At 42.5% G+C, this 15,173-nt stretch overlaps 1 protein-coding gene across 6 annotated transcripts in view; it reads left to right on the top strand.

Moving 5' to 3' along the window:
* The window catches only part of LOC135224627 (chromodomain-helicase-DNA-binding protein 7-like), a 271,651-nt gene that overhangs the window by 14,901 nt on the left and 241,577 nt on the right, over positions 1-15,173 (top strand). For 5 of the 6 annotated variants that reach the window (XM_064263825.1, XM_064263824.1, XM_064263819.1 and 2 more), the window contains one exon: positions 10,801-14,767. In XM_064263825.1, the coding sequence (XP_064119895.1) occupies positions 10,889-14,767 (3,879 nt within the window). In that variant the 5' untranslated portion in view covers positions 10,801-10,888. Of the gene's footprint in view, positions 1-2,531; positions 2,688-10,800; positions 14,768-15,173 lie in introns of those variants that run through there. The other variant, XM_064263821.1, reaches the window with a different exon arrangement.

Raw genomic sequence — 15,173 nt, 5'->3', positions numbered from 1 at the left:
AGCCTATTTTTGCGTATTGTATGACATTGTTTTTGGAAAGATTCCGCCGCAGTACTTTGTCTCTTCGATGAGAGTCCCATGCGGTTTGGCATATGACTTTTATTTCATGCTTGTTTGTATTATATGCCGTAGAAGAAGCTTTGTCAGGTCTGTTGCGCGTGCGAAGTATTTTGCACATTTTTGGATTGTTTTTTACGTATAAATCTAGCAAAAGAACAAAAACCTTCACATGAAGTTTAATGTTCCGCATCTATCAGCTATAGCCACTCGAAAAGATACCATGAGGTAGGCCGAACATTATGAATTACCCTGATCCTATAGTTGAAATTGGGCGACTGTATTGTAAGTGCCATGGAAAGAATGTGATTGGATTCGTGATACTGTTCAACAATTAGTATAATGAATACTTTAAGAAGCTTGCTTAGGAAGCTATTGGCTTACTGGCGTGTTCATCATGTATGAACATAATATAGATAAAGAATTAACACCAAAAAATGTTGCTGTGATTTTGGAGTTTGCGCTAAGATTTTGTTCTAAGGTAAAGTATGTTTGCCATTGCATGTCATCAGCTCTGATGCAAGCGTATTTGAATATGGTAACTTAAATTCCTTCGTGAATGTAAGCTACGCCAAGTGCAAAATAATGTGCGTCTCTCTTATAGGTATAGTTGTTGAGATTATTTCCTTGAAGCCCGAATGTTCAGTGAAAGTAGATATAGTTTGGTTTGTTTTTTCTCTATAGTTTGGTTTGTTTTTTTCTATTTTTGAACCGCATTTTTTGATTATCGAGAAAATTAATATACTTATATTGGGAAAACAAGTAGTTACGATGATCTAGACCACATGAATGCATTGATTCTGCCGCAACCCTAACGTACACGGTTGGATACAACTTCAAGTTCAGAACGAACGGAAGATCGTTTTCGAGGTTCTTCTGATAGTTGGAGGGCGGGATAGGAAGGGAGGGCAAGTAATAATAAGGGCATAGCCCAAGTGTGTGTGTTTGTGTGTGTGCGCGCGCGCGCGTGTAGCTTGGCGACGTTGTTGTTGTTGATGGGTGGAGGATCTATGGTGTGTTCCTTCAATGTTTGAAGTCTAACGGGTAGTGGATTATTCCACGGACGAGGGAAACGGGCGTATGATTTACAAATTGTTGTTTCTCATCGCGAGAAAGAAAGGACCAAGGTAGTGAATTTAATATATAAAAAATTATAAAATGGCTTGGCGAGTTTTGGGAAGACGGCGATAGGCTCCGCTGGCGGTGGGTGGGTTTTGCAGGAAGAACCCAAGAGGAAGACTTTTGTTTTTATCTAGGTTTTTTGCCTCGAGTACGTTTTGCTGATGTGGCCACTCGCAGTATTAGAGGAAACGTAATGTAGGCCTAGAATAAATTGAAGGCTTGTTGCCTGGGTGTTAGATAATGTAAGGTCTGACTTTTTTTTAAAGTAAAATGCGAATTTCTTATGTATTTCTTCTGTAGTCACAATAAGGAGCAAGAAGAAATGGAGAGAATATTAAGACCGAATTCGTGGGATGAACTGTGCTTTGGTCAGTTGAGGCCGATGTGGAATTTGCTTTTATTTTGTATTCTTCGCAAGCACCGAAACCGTTGGAGATTTCCGGAAGTGACCTTGGTCTCCCATGGAATCGGTTATAGGCTAAGTCTACGCCGATTTTCCCCCCTCGTGTCGACTGTCGATGGCGTTCACTGACTGATCTCTGTTGTGTATAGGCTTCCGTCGTATGGAAATGGTGTATTTTTGTTAGTTTTATGACGAGCTAGTAGTGGGTGTTGAGCAGAGCAGGCGGCAGTGGTCTTCAAATTAGAGAAATAATAGCATCTAGATATTATGCGGCTGTTCAACGACCCAGCCAGGCAGGCAGGCAGGCCGGGCGTTCTGGGGAGTTGGGGATCGTCTGGTGGGCTTGACGGGATGGGATCACACAGGAGGGGACGGCGGTGGTGGTGGTGGTAGTAAGGTATCGACTAGGGTTATTTTTACCGAGGCTAGCTGTGTTTTATGGCGTTCGATTCGTAGGTTGTAACCGATTTGCTTATACGCCTCTAACCATTCGTATGGCTTTACCGAGTCCGTTGCATTTACAAGAAGAATTTTATCAAATTCGCCATATTATGAGGAGGGTTTGACAGTGGCAAGAAGGTCAGATGTGCTTCTGCTGCTGCTCCTGCCGCCCCGCCGCCGCTGCTGCTGCTGCTGCAGGGAAAAATCCGGGTGTATAAAGAGTAACGGTAGAGATGGCAACACCGCCTTTCTGGGTCCCCCTCCTCCTCCCCACATTTGTGCCCTCCCGGCGTGCTCTGCCCCTCTTTCTACTCCCCATCTCACCCTTTCCCCCATCTTGATCCCCCCCCTCTTCTCGTTCCTCCTTGCTGTCCCCTTCCTCTTGCGCTCTCTCCCACTTTGCTCCTCCCCGGGGTCCCTATGTAGGGAGCCTCATCCTCTCCCCTCCCTCTCTCTCTCTCTTGCCTCTTTTCTCTCTAGCGCTCTCAAAGCCCCGTATTCCTCCTAATATCTCAGATGGGCCACGCCGCTCAAAGCTCTGTTGGGTAGTGTAGTGTTGGTAGTGGTGGTAGCTGTGTTTGTCGTTTTGTGATGGTGTAGTTTATATTGTTAGTATGGTGTGTCATGATGGCAACAGCACCTTCTCCAGGACCAGCACTGATCGGTGAGTGTGGCATAACCCCCCCTGAAAACCTCTTCTTCCTCTTCCTCCATCTCTTCTCAGCGCATTCAACCCGCCTTCTCATTCTCTTCTAGTACAACTTCCATCTTCCCTCGAGTTACCACAGTCCAAGGAACAAGAACCGACCGCTTTGTACCATAGTCTCGAAAGCTGCTTCATTTTTTTAAATATATTTCTCTGGTTCACTCTGTAGTGTGTTTTTGTGAAAGGGGGGTGGCGGTGTTGGTTGTGAATGAGCCTGGCAGCAGGGTTGTGATGGTGGTGTAGGGGTTGTGGGTTACGGCAGTTTTGTCGCCTCCACCAGCAGAAGCAGCAGCACTGCCACCAGAGCCAGCCTTCCTGCCTTTCCCATCCCCCACCCCGCCCCATCTCCCCCGCTAGTTATCCGCCTCCCCTCCCCGCCACATCCCTGAACCCGACACTCACCTCACAACCCTCACCTACAGTTTCTCCCATTTGTGGGTTTCTCTCTCTTTCTCTCCTTCCTAAGGATCCCTCCCTCGCTAGGCTACGTCTCTCTCTCTCTCTCTCTCTCTCTCTCTCTCTCTCTCTCTCTCTCTCGTCTCTCTCTCTCGTGAAACTACTACTATGAGGGACGTCAAATTTCGTAAATACAATAAAAACTACGGTATTTGAGGAAACGAAATTTGTAAAATTATCTCTCTCTCTCTCTCTCTCTCTCTCTCTCTCTCTCTCTCTCTCTCTCATGATGCATCTTTGAGGGATGTAAATCCAATAGAAACCTCTGTTTTGTACACATGAAATTGGTAAAATTCTCTCTCTCTGATGGCGCTACTTTGAGAGACGTAAGATTTTTTTTTTACGAAACATGAAATTGGTAATTCTCTCTCTCTCTCTCTCTCTCTCTCTCTCTCTCTCTCTCTCTCTCTCTCTCTCTCTGACTAAGTTCTTGTGAGGGACGTAAATCCAAAAGAAGATTGTCTTTGAGAAAACGTGAAATTGGTTAATCTCTCTCTCTCTCTCTCTCTCTCTCTCTCTCTCTCTCTCTCTCTCTCTCTCTCTCTCTCTCTCAATAAGGCAGTCTTGTAATTTATTTTTTTAGTGTCAGTTCTAATTTACTAAACTTATTGATTTACTATTATACTAGGTTGGCATTGGCTAGTGTAAGTGTAATCCTCTCGGTTTCTTAATTGAATATAGTTATTTTTACTTCTATTTGTCTTTGTCTCTTGTTTACTCAGTTTCGATTAGTTTTGTCTCATCTCGCCTCAGGTTATTGATTTTCATAAGGTATAGTCCCGTATATGATTTTTCTTTGTTTATGATATTTGGCTTGCGTAGGTGTAGTGATCGTAGTTATAAGTATGTAAGAATTATATACAAATTTTAGTAGTGGCAAGTCTATCAGTGGTCATATCGCTATTGTGACTGTTCAGGTTTGGGGATGGAAGTAGTAGTCATGGCTGGCTTGGATGGATCGTGGAAAAAGAACCTTGGTTATTGAAACGATGCTGCTTTAGCTCTTTTCTGTGATGTAATGATGTCTGTGATCCTTTTTATTTTCTCTTATATTGTTGGAAATGCTTGTTCATGGAATGAAGTTTCCGTGGGTCCCCAGTCTCGAAAAGAATGAAATCTCGATGGCGCTGCGTCTGCCTCCCGAACATCGAAGTGTCCACTGCTCCTCTGTCACTAAATGAATGGTTTCCAACGCCTTCATTTGTATGTAGGAACAGGCAACATTGCCTACATGATCGTTGTTGGAATGAATGACCCTTTTGTCATTGGAATAGAAGACTGTTGTATGTGGTTTTTTGAATAAAGTTTCCTTGGTATCTTTTGTTTTCCTGTGGTGTTAGAATGTTTCTATGGCACTTCTTGTCTTTCTAGAGCTAGATATTAGCCTTGTGGTTTTGGTGGAATATGGATTCCATGACTTACTTTTAGAACACGATTCTTACCTACTTTCATCTTTGTCTATAGACATTCATTATCAAATGAATAAGCACCTATCCTTTCATAGTCTTGAGTTTCGAATACCCTTCTGTGTTGTAAGCCCAAACTTAGATTTTTTTGTTTGTTTATTACCTGTGCCTGTGGCCTTTGTTATCAACGGACAGTCTAATCTAAATTTTCATGTTGGAAGGAAGTTTACACAACTTTTTCGTTGTAAAAGCAATGCATCTATACTTTTTATGAAGTTCTGATAGTTATTTGACTTCTTTACAGCAGGCTTCCTTTCGTCTTTTAGTGTTTAAAATGTCCTTGTCACCTCTGCCATAATAAAAAATAGGAAAAACTCATAATTTTTGAAAAGCAAGTTCATGGCGTGTCAGTTATGATCAGTATGCAGCTTTCTTGAATTTTCATTGTTAGGACTGGAAATTGACAGGGCCATTTTTTTTTTTTTTTTGCTTAAGAAAAGGGCTTCATTCTTTTGCTGTCACTGAAAATATAGGTCTTGCATTATTGTAGAACTGGATTTCTTGACATTTATCTTGTTTGCTTTACACCTTAATGGGATTAAAGTAGCAGCAATAATTGTCTTGAAATGTAACTCCCAACCCTTATTTGTGCAGGATTGGAAAACACATGTTGTACTTTACAAGATTTTGTCTACTTTGTGGCAGGTTCTTAGAGGAATTACAGCCTTTTTCCCCATTAGAATTTAAGCAAGGGGTATTTTTATCGGTTTTCATTTAATTGTATGATGACATTTTTCCTCCTTGTTTTAATGTATAATGTAATGTAGAACCCCGACACTCGTTAAGCATTAACTTTCCTATTCTAGGAGAGTAATCTTGTCACCTTAGATCCTCATAGAATTGAGGCCATTGTTATTCTACAATGAAAGTTTTGTAAATTTAGGTTAGCTGCTTTAGCTGTGAGTGGTTAGGCATGTTTCTGTGAGCAATTGGTGCTGCAAAGGCCCATTTCAGTGAGGGCTGCAGTGGTATAGTAATGCAAGATGGAACTTTTGCCAATTTATAAGTAGTACAGTACAGTATTTGGAAGGTGTGGCTTTTTTTTTTTATGAGTTCTTTGTGTTGGCTGTGAGCAGTTAGAGCTACTTTAGCCATTGCTTGTAGGGGTTGGGGCTATACTTTTAACTTTTCCTGGGAATCTTTGGAGTTGTTTTTACCTTTTCTTGAGTGTTGGAGCCCTCATCCTGGGATTGTTTTGAGCTGTTATGACCTTTTCCTTATGTGTGGGAGTTTCAGAATCCTTATGCTGAGTGATTTGACTTTTTTGTGTGTGTGATTGGAACTTCTTTGCACATAAACTGTATACTAATTGGAGCTTGTGTTTCTTCCGTTGTGGATTAAAGTTTTTTTTTTTTACCTTTCCATGAGATACTAGAGTTCCTTTGTTCTTTTTCTGTAAGTGACAAGTGCTTATTTGGCCTTTTCCAATGAGCAATTCAAGCTGCTTTGGCCTTTACAGGTTAGTGGTTGGAGCTGCTTTGACCTTTTCCTGTTACTTTTCGGTAAAGAAGTAGTAATTGTTTTTGTGGATTAGGCTGGCCAGCACTGTCTCTTGCTTATGTGGGCCAGGTTTGGACCATTGTTGTGTGTGTTCAAATCATCATTGACTAGACTGATTTTAGCCTCATTGCCATTTTCTTTTAAGTAATTGGAACCTCCTTTGTTTTCCCTACTATTGGTCAAAGGCTCATTTGCCTTTTCCTGAGTGGTTGGAGCTCAATTTTCCTTTCCCTCTCAAGTGGTAGGAGCCCAATTTTCCTTTTCCTGTGAGCAGCTGAAACCCCAGTTACCTTTTCTTGAGGGTGATTGAGCCACATTTTCCTTTTCCTATTAGTGATTGGAGCCCAGTTTTACTTTCCAGTAAGTGGCTGGAACCCCATTTCCCTTTTCTTGAGGAAGATTGTTGGAGCTCTTGTTTGCCCTTTCCAGTAAAGGGTTGCTTGCCTTTTCCTGTGAGTGGTTGGAGCCCTGTTTACCTTTGCCTGTGAGTGGTTAGAGACTCGTTCCTGCAGGAGAGTGGAGCACCAGAAATGTTGAATGTGGATAAAGGAGCTTAGATTTTGCCTCAGAGAAGATTGAATCATATTTGTCATTTCTTATGAATGTTTGTAGTCTAGTTTGCTTTTACATACGAGTATTTAGAGCTTTGATAGCCTTTTACTGTGAATGTTTAGGGGTCTTGTCTTCTTTTTGTTTTTGAAATGCTTGCCTTAACTGTGTTTTTTTTTAGCATTGTTGCTAATTTCTTGTGAGTTTTGTAGCCACATTCACTTTTTCATAATTTTTTAGCCATATTCACTTTTTCATGAGAGATTTTTGGGTTTGTTGGCCTTTTTCTGTGTTTGAAGTACTGTAGTCTGTGCTTTTGTACCTTTGTTGGCCTGCTTTTGTGATTTAACTCTCATTTACTTAGTCCTGATTTTGTTTAGATCCTCATTTGCTTTGATCTTTGATTGTTTGAAGCTTTGTTGGCTTTTTTGAGTGGTGGGAATAGCTTTGCTTTTTCTCTGTTAATACTGTAGTGTCATTGTGCTTTTCCTCTACAAGTGATTGGTGTTTCATAGATGTGTTTGGATCTTTCCTAGATTGTGACACCCATCAGTTTTTATATTTTTACGGTAATCCCCAATGGGCTTGCACTAAACACTCCGCAAAGGTATACCGTATTAAAACCTGTGGGGGTCTCTATCTAGGAAAGATCCACGTATTCCCATAAGTAAGTGGAGTCTCCTTGTTCTTTTCCTGCATGTGATTTGGTGCAGTTTTGATTGTTTTTTAGTGAGTTTTTGGCTTTGGTCTGTTTACAAGTGACTGTTGCCTCTTTATTTAAATGACAGGAACAGTTTTTTTTTTTTTTTTTTTTTTTTTTTTTTTTTTTTTTTTGCTCTGAATTAGGGGACTTTGCCTATAGGTGATGACAGTTTAATATTTTAGCTCCTACCTTGCGTGTGGATATTATAAGAGTAATTTAGTCATTATTGAGTGATTAAGACTGTGGTAATCTGTTAGAGTGATTAGAGTATTGTAGAATGTCAGAGGTTGTAGTATTTTAGATTTGCTTTGAATGATTGAGTATTTTTAGAGTAATCAAGATTTAGGGGTAACTGAGGTCTTAACGAACCATTTAGATAATTTCTTTTTGACTGGGCCATTCTAGCCACTTCTCTTTAGATAGTGGAGCTTCTGTATCATTTTTTTTTTTTTAATCAGTTTTGATGAAATTTTGTTGCTTTTATTTAGCTTTTGCCTATGATTGGAGCGTGTGTGTTATTGCAAGCAAGAGGTCAAAATTTTAATATTTTATTTTTGTTAGTGGAATTATGTCTCCTGTCGGAGATTGGAGCTTCATTGTGGTTTCCTGTGAGTTATGGCATTGAATGGCCTCCCTAGCCCCAGCAGTTGACATGTTGCCTAGATTTCATACATTAATTTTCATTGAGAATAATAAGAACTTCTTTGGCCTTGTTCAGGATTTTGTACGAGTGATTGGGCTTTCTTTCGTCTTTTCCTCCAAGCTCTTGGAATTGCTGTGGGCTATTCAAGGGGAATAGATCATCTTTTCAGTGTTATTTTTGAATGCTTAGAGTTTCTTTGGCTGTTTGCTTTGGATAATGTATGCAGTGATCGGCATCATGATTTTGGTAATGTTATCCTCCATTGGCTTTCCTTGACTGCTAAGTCTCTGGGATTTCCTGTGCCAGCTGGAGCCTCTTCAGGCTTTTCTAAGTGATTGAGTTTTTTTTTTTTTTTCTAATTTTTCTTTTAATTATTGGAGCCTCTTGAGCTTTTGCATGTGATTGGAATCTTCTCATGCCTTTTCTCTTAGTGGAAGGAAATTAGGTTTTTTTTATGGAATTTTGAGCTTCAGGTGAGAGAGAGAGAGAGAGAGAAGAGAGAGGAGAGAGATAGAGAGAGAGAAGAGGAGAGAGGGAAGAGAAGAGGAGAGAGAGAGAGAGAGAGAGAGAGGCTGTACAAACTTTGTAACTTTGGGTGAGTGATTGTGCCCTCTACAGGGGTTCATCTTAATGAGAGATTGGAACTTTTATGGTTTTTTCAGAGTGATTACTAGTATATCCTCTTTAGGCTTTTTCTTTGAGATTTCTTTTATTCTTTTCTTTTGAGTGAATGTGAGTTGCTCTCTTCTCATGAATCATTAGGCTGCTATGCCTGTACCTGTGGGTGAATGGAACTTAATTTTCTGTTTTCTTTGAGTGATTTGAGCCAATTTTATGCATTTTGCTGTTTGCGCTGGAGTTTTGTAACCTTGATAATTCCCTGGGTAATTTTTTTTTCAATCCTCTTTGTTGGAATGCTATAACAGTACTATAAAGCATCAAGTGAAAGATCTGGGTATTAGGCTAACACTTCTGCAATTTAACGTGGTCTAATCATTTTGTCAGAAATTTTCCAAATTGTCCTAAACAGACAGCATGGATGTTAATAAAATTTTCAGAAAGCTTTCAATGCCATGTACACACCATGGATGACTGTGATTAGACCAGCTGTAGACTATTCCTTTCCAGTATGTCCCCACATCCAGCTACCTATGGCCAGTTAGGCTGGCTGGAGTTCCACTGAAAATATGGAAACTTAAACATTTTACCCTAGTGTACTAGACTGAAAGTGTAGTATCCAGTGTAGGCATGAACACTAAAATTCTGTACAAGGTAATCTCTATCCCCCTGTATTTGAAACCAGTCATCAGGTAATATTTCTCACATAATTTTGAGTGATTTATCTCAAAGGAAATTGACCCTTTTAGAATAAACCTGGCTTTCTGAAAATTATATTGGAATACTAGTATAAAACTGGACTGACAAGACCCAAGTAAGCAATCTCTTGTCCAACACTTTAGTCAGTGAAAGCTCTATCCTCCAATCATACTGTCTTTTACTAGCATCCCTCTTTATTAAAATCTTTGAATAAATTGTAGGAATAGCAATGTCCAGACATTTGACTTGAGCTTATCAACACTACTTTATACAAGGGAGGTGTACTGTATCTCAACTAATCAACAAAGGAGTAAAAGAGTATCTTAAGTTCACACAGCACGGGTTGGACAAGGTATTCTTTTGCCAGTTTTCAATCTTAGACTGTAAAAAGATGATTGGATTTGGTTTCTAAATTCCAGTATGCCTCTGTAGACTTAAGCAGTGCTAATTTTCTATTGTGGGTTGCAGCCAGGATGGAGCATATAAAAAAAAAATGCTCGTCAGGTTTCACACCATCAAAACTGGAGAACTGATGAGGTTATTTTAACCCTATTCATAAGATACTCTCTCTCTCTCTCTCCTCTCTCTCTCTCTCCTCTCTCTCTCTCTCTCTCTCTCTATTTATAAATGTTAGTCCCAAGTATGCTATGCTGAACTTTTTGCAGACAAGAATCCAGGTACTGTCATTTGCAGAAGGGAGAAGCTGTCACGATTATGTTAGCTTTGTGCTGTTTCCATCATAAGCGTATGGCTTTTCCCCTCTGTTACTGACAAGTTGCAGCAGAAGCACAGCGGCAAGAATCTACAACGCTTGGTATGGTATGTATTGTGTTCATGTGACAGTGTTGATCACGCTCTTCTTTTATGTAAATTTTTCCTACCAAATTAGCCATAACTCAGGTCTGTGTTTCCCTAGACTTGTATGTATCCTTTTCTCTTCAGTTAGATTGCAGTAGTAGTTCATGGTTTTCCTCTTTAATGTGTTATTGAAGGGGTATGAGTTTCAATAGAATTGTAGTTTTTTTGTATTTTAATGAATATGTATTTGAGGACAAAATCAGAACTCTTGCTTAGTTATAAGGTTACTTATACCAGCAGGCATCATGTTTGTTACTATTGGTATTGGAGTTTGTAACCCCTTAATAGTATTTTTATTTACCCAGCACTGCTGAATTATTGTATATATATATACAAATACGTATTACAAATGTTTTATTTCTTCAAGTAGGTATTTTCTAAGGAACTTGTGAACTAACTTTATTGTATATGTACCATGTTATTTAAAAATGGTCTATTTTGCTGTTTATATCTGTAAATGTTGATTGTTTTTAGTAATTTTCTATATCTTATGTTGCTGTCAAAGGATGGCTTTATTCACTGTTGTTAATGTTGAGTAGCTGTTCTCATATTTATTTGGATTTTTTCTTCTCCTTTCAGGATGAGCGTGGCTGCAACGTGTAGCACACGATGAGTTACAACTGCAGTATGATGAGTATTTGATAATTATTTATAATCTAATTTATTAATGATGGATAACCTGTCCGGCCTGTTCGGAGACGGAGACTTGGGTGACTTGGATCTTGAGGGCGATGGTTTTGGTAGCCCCTCTGGTCCAACACCTGTCTCCGTTTCAGAGATGGACCTCAATAGCTACACCCAGCCATCTTACACTAGTATAGGATCTGGGGCAGGGGGACCACCACCCCAGGGGCCGGGCCAGAAGATGAATATGGGTGGTGGACCCCCTCCCTCAACTCAGGCCATGTATGTTGGCCCAGGTCCTGGGGCTGGTTATCCATATGCTGGGGCCCCTGGCCAGCAACAGCCTCCCATGAACCAGTACCAAGGGGGCCAATATCGCCCATCCTATCAGCCTGCTGGTCAAGATATGTATGCCCAAAGACCTGTACAGCCAAATCAGAGTGTTGTACCTAATTGGAGTAGTCAGCCGTCTCCGTATAATCAGATGCCGGGTAATTATCAACAGCCTAACTATTCCCAGCCAGGTATGCCGCCATATCAAAATCAAGGTATGAGTAATTCAAATATGGGAGGCTCTATGCAACCAAACATTCCACAGAACTACCAGGGCATGGCACCCCAAAGTATGAGTCAGGGTTACCCACCTGGTTCTCAGGGCATAACTTATCAAGGTACACCAAGACCCCCATATCCTGGGTATGATCCCCAGAGACCAATGGCTTCCAACTCCCCAAGTATGAGTCCCTATCCTGGAGCACCTCAACCTGCACCAAATCAGCCACAACAGTATGCTGTAAGTCAGGGTATTAGACAGCCATATCAGATGGGACAGTATCCTCAGGGCCAAGTTCCTATGGCTGGTCAACAGCCACCTCCACAGCAGCAGCAGCAGCAGCAGCATCTTGCTGGCCAGCCTATGGTGGGAGGACCAAGACCTCAGCAAGGTGACATGAACCAATACCCTGGCTCTCAGGTACCAAATGGCACCCCAAGTTATAGAGCACCATTTCCCCAGGCTTCTCCACAAATGTCTCCCCATGCACAGCCCTCTCCAAGACCTCAGATGTCCCCAATGCCACGTAGTATGTCTCCTCATGCAAGGCCAAATTCTAATTTAGGAATGACAACACCAGTATCTTCGCCAGCTTCCATGCCTCCTTCGTCCAGTGCCTCTCCTATCCCAACAGTAGCTGCTGGAGGTCCAAGTTCTAGTTTACAACAGCTGGAAGGTATGGTTAAACCAAATGTCATTGCGGGTAGAAATACACCTACCAGCCAGCGTTGTACAACTCCCAATCAACCTATGCCATCTCCTGGCATGTATACAGGTTCCTCTGGAGTGCCAAGTCCAATTGGAACTAGAGCTCCAATGTCACCTGGAAAAGTAAATCGGTCATCTATGGGCACACCGTTAAGCCCTGGTCTAGGACCTGGAACAAGTAGACCTCCTATGTCCCCTGGTCTTGCTCCTGGACCCACACGACCACCTATGTCACCAGGGTTAGGGCCAGTTGCAAGGCCAGCAATGTCCCCGCAGCAGTGGCAACAATCTCGACCTGTCGCCCAGCAGAATTTCCTTCAGCAAGGTAACTTTATGCAAGCGAATACAGTACCTGGCCAGAGGCCGCCTCCACCAATAAGTCAACAACAGTCCCCTTTATCAACACATCAAGGACAAGACTCTATACCAGACAGTATTTCTAATGTTAGTGATGGAAGTTTGACTCCAAATAATAGTACATCAAGTGCATTAGTGTCTCAGAGTAATGGACCAGTGTCAACTCAAAGTGTTTGTAGTAGTATAGTGAATAGTGCCGTCAATAGTGTATCTAACAGTGAATCTTTTAGTGATAGTGTTCAAGTACAGGCTGCTTCCAGCCCCACTACTACAGTTGTAACAGCAGTAAATGGACCAACACAGACAAGTTTAGCTGGTCATTCGCCATCAGCACCCACCAACGTGCCTACCACAACTACCACTCAAGGAATTGTACAGACATCCACTATGACTCCAAATGGTATGATGCCAAATCCTATATCATCTAATGGCATCCCTTCAAATTCTATGACTCCAAATGGTATGCATGCAAATGGTATACAAAACACAGCTGGGCCGATGGGTATGGCACCTTGTGGTCCCCAAGGAGCAAGCATGATGAGGTACTCAGGGCCGCAAGGACCATACACCCAACCTATGTCACAAGGTGTTTATAGAATGGTGGGATCTAGCCCTTATGGACCTCAGGGACAGATGCCTCCTGGTAAAATGGGACAGATGCAGCCAGGGATGCCTGGCCAGATGCCTCCTATGGCAGGCAGCCAAATGCCTCCTAGATTACCTGGCACTACTACCCCCAGCAATTCAATGCCAGGGGCACCACTAATGGGTCAAAATCAGATGCCTATTCAACCACCCGGTCATATTCCTACTAACCAACAAGGACAACTAATACCAGGTGCACCAGGTCAGGGTCAAAACACAGCAGGTGCACAGAGTCCGATGCAGTCTCAGATGGCACCAGGGCTTGGCCCTACTGGTCAAGGGCCAATGCCAGGAGGCCCACAACATCAGATGACAGTAAGTGGACCAGGCCAAATGCTTGGTGGGCCTGGACAGTTACAAAGTGCATTGCCCAGTCAGTTAACATCTAGCCCGCAGGGTCAGTTATCACCTGTTCCACAAGGTCAAATGACTCCAGTTGGTCAGGTTAAAATGAATCAAGGACCACAGGGTCAGATGGCCCCAGGGATGCCACAGAATGTCCAAGGTCAAGTACCACCAGCAACTCCAGGAAGTTTGCCATCAGCACAGCAAAGTCAGATGCCACAAACTTCGCAGGGTCAGACCCCGACGGGACCTCAAGGTCAGATGTCTCCAAGTTCCCAGGGTCAGGTACAGCAGAATGTCCAAAGTCAGTTACCACCAGGACATCAAGGTCAGATGCCACAAGGGCCTCAGAGTCAGTTGCCTCCAGGTTCTCAAGGCCAAATGCCCCAGAGTTCTCAAGGCCCGATGCCTCCAGGTGTTCAAGGTCAGATGCCACCTGGTCCACAAAGCATTATGACACAAGGCCCTCAAAGCCAGATGGCCTCGGTAACACAAGGTCAGGTACAACCAGGATCTCAGGGTCAGCCACCTTCAGGACCCCAAGTGCAGATACCTTCAGTACCCCAGGGTCAGATGCCACCAGGCCCTCAAGGACAGATGCCACCAGGCCCACAGGGGCAGATGCCACAAGGCCCTCAAGGACCAATGGCACCAGGCCCTCAAGGACAGATGACACCAGGCCCTCAAGGACAGATGCCTCCAGGTCCACAAGGACAGATGCCACCAGGCCCGCAAGGGCAGATGCCACCAGTGCCTCCAGGATCTATGACTCCAGCAACCCAAGGCCATCTTCCTCCAGGCTCTCAAGGTCCATTGACACCATCTTCACAAAGTCAACTGCCTCCTGGCTCTCAAGGCCAAATGCCACCAAGTGTTCAAGGGCAAATGATGGCTGGAGTTCCAGGCCCCCAAGGTCCAGTTCCACCTGTTACTCAAGGTCCTATGCCACCAGGCACCCAGATACCAGTTCCAACAGGTCCTCCTGGACAAATGATGGCAGGTCCACAGGGCCAGATGCCTGCCGTATCCCAGGGTCCAATGCCTCCTGGTGCACAAGGACCATTACCGCCAGGCCAGCTTGCACCAGGTCAGATGGGCCCCATGGGTCAGATGGGTCCTGGGATGCATCCACAAGCACCAGGTGGTCCTATGGGCCAAGGTGTTCCGCAAGGCCCAATGGGTAGCCCTGGTCTGGGACCTCAAGGACCATATCCAGTTCAACCACAGATGAACTTTGGGTTTGAAATTCAGCAGTGTCAGCAGCAACTTCAGCAGTTATACAAGATGCCCCAGAATGTTCAGACACAGCAGAAGGTAAGTGGATTTCTTTACCTCTTAAGCATTGTCAAGTTCATTAGATTACGTAAATCTAAACTGATAATCATGAAATCATAAAAGTTATATAAGAAATGCACATTTTCTATGACAGCTGGTTGGATAACCTAAATGAAGATGATATAGTAATTTTAGTAATAGTCAGTCATCAAAATTTGAATGTATTGTAGTTCTGGTTAAACCACCTTTGTTGCTGACAACAGTTGAATAGTATTTATGCTTCTAAGTAAGGATTTAAGGGGTCATAGGAAATTTTTGTTTCAGAGTTTCCCCCTGTAATTTAATTTTCATTGTGATAATTCTAGGAAGTGTTTGGGTAGATCCGTTGAACTTGACATTGAAACTAATGCTAGTAACATTTTTAGTTTTTAGTGCTGCAAATGAT

This window comes from Macrobrachium nipponense, chromosome 12 (assembly GCF_015104395.2).
Source record: "Macrobrachium nipponense isolate FS-2020 chromosome 12, ASM1510439v2, whole genome shotgun sequence".
NCBI classification, from domain to species: Eukaryota; Metazoa; Arthropoda; class Malacostraca; order Decapoda; family Palaemonidae; genus Macrobrachium; species Macrobrachium nipponense.
This window is presented reverse-complemented; position numbering and strand designations above follow the sequence as displayed.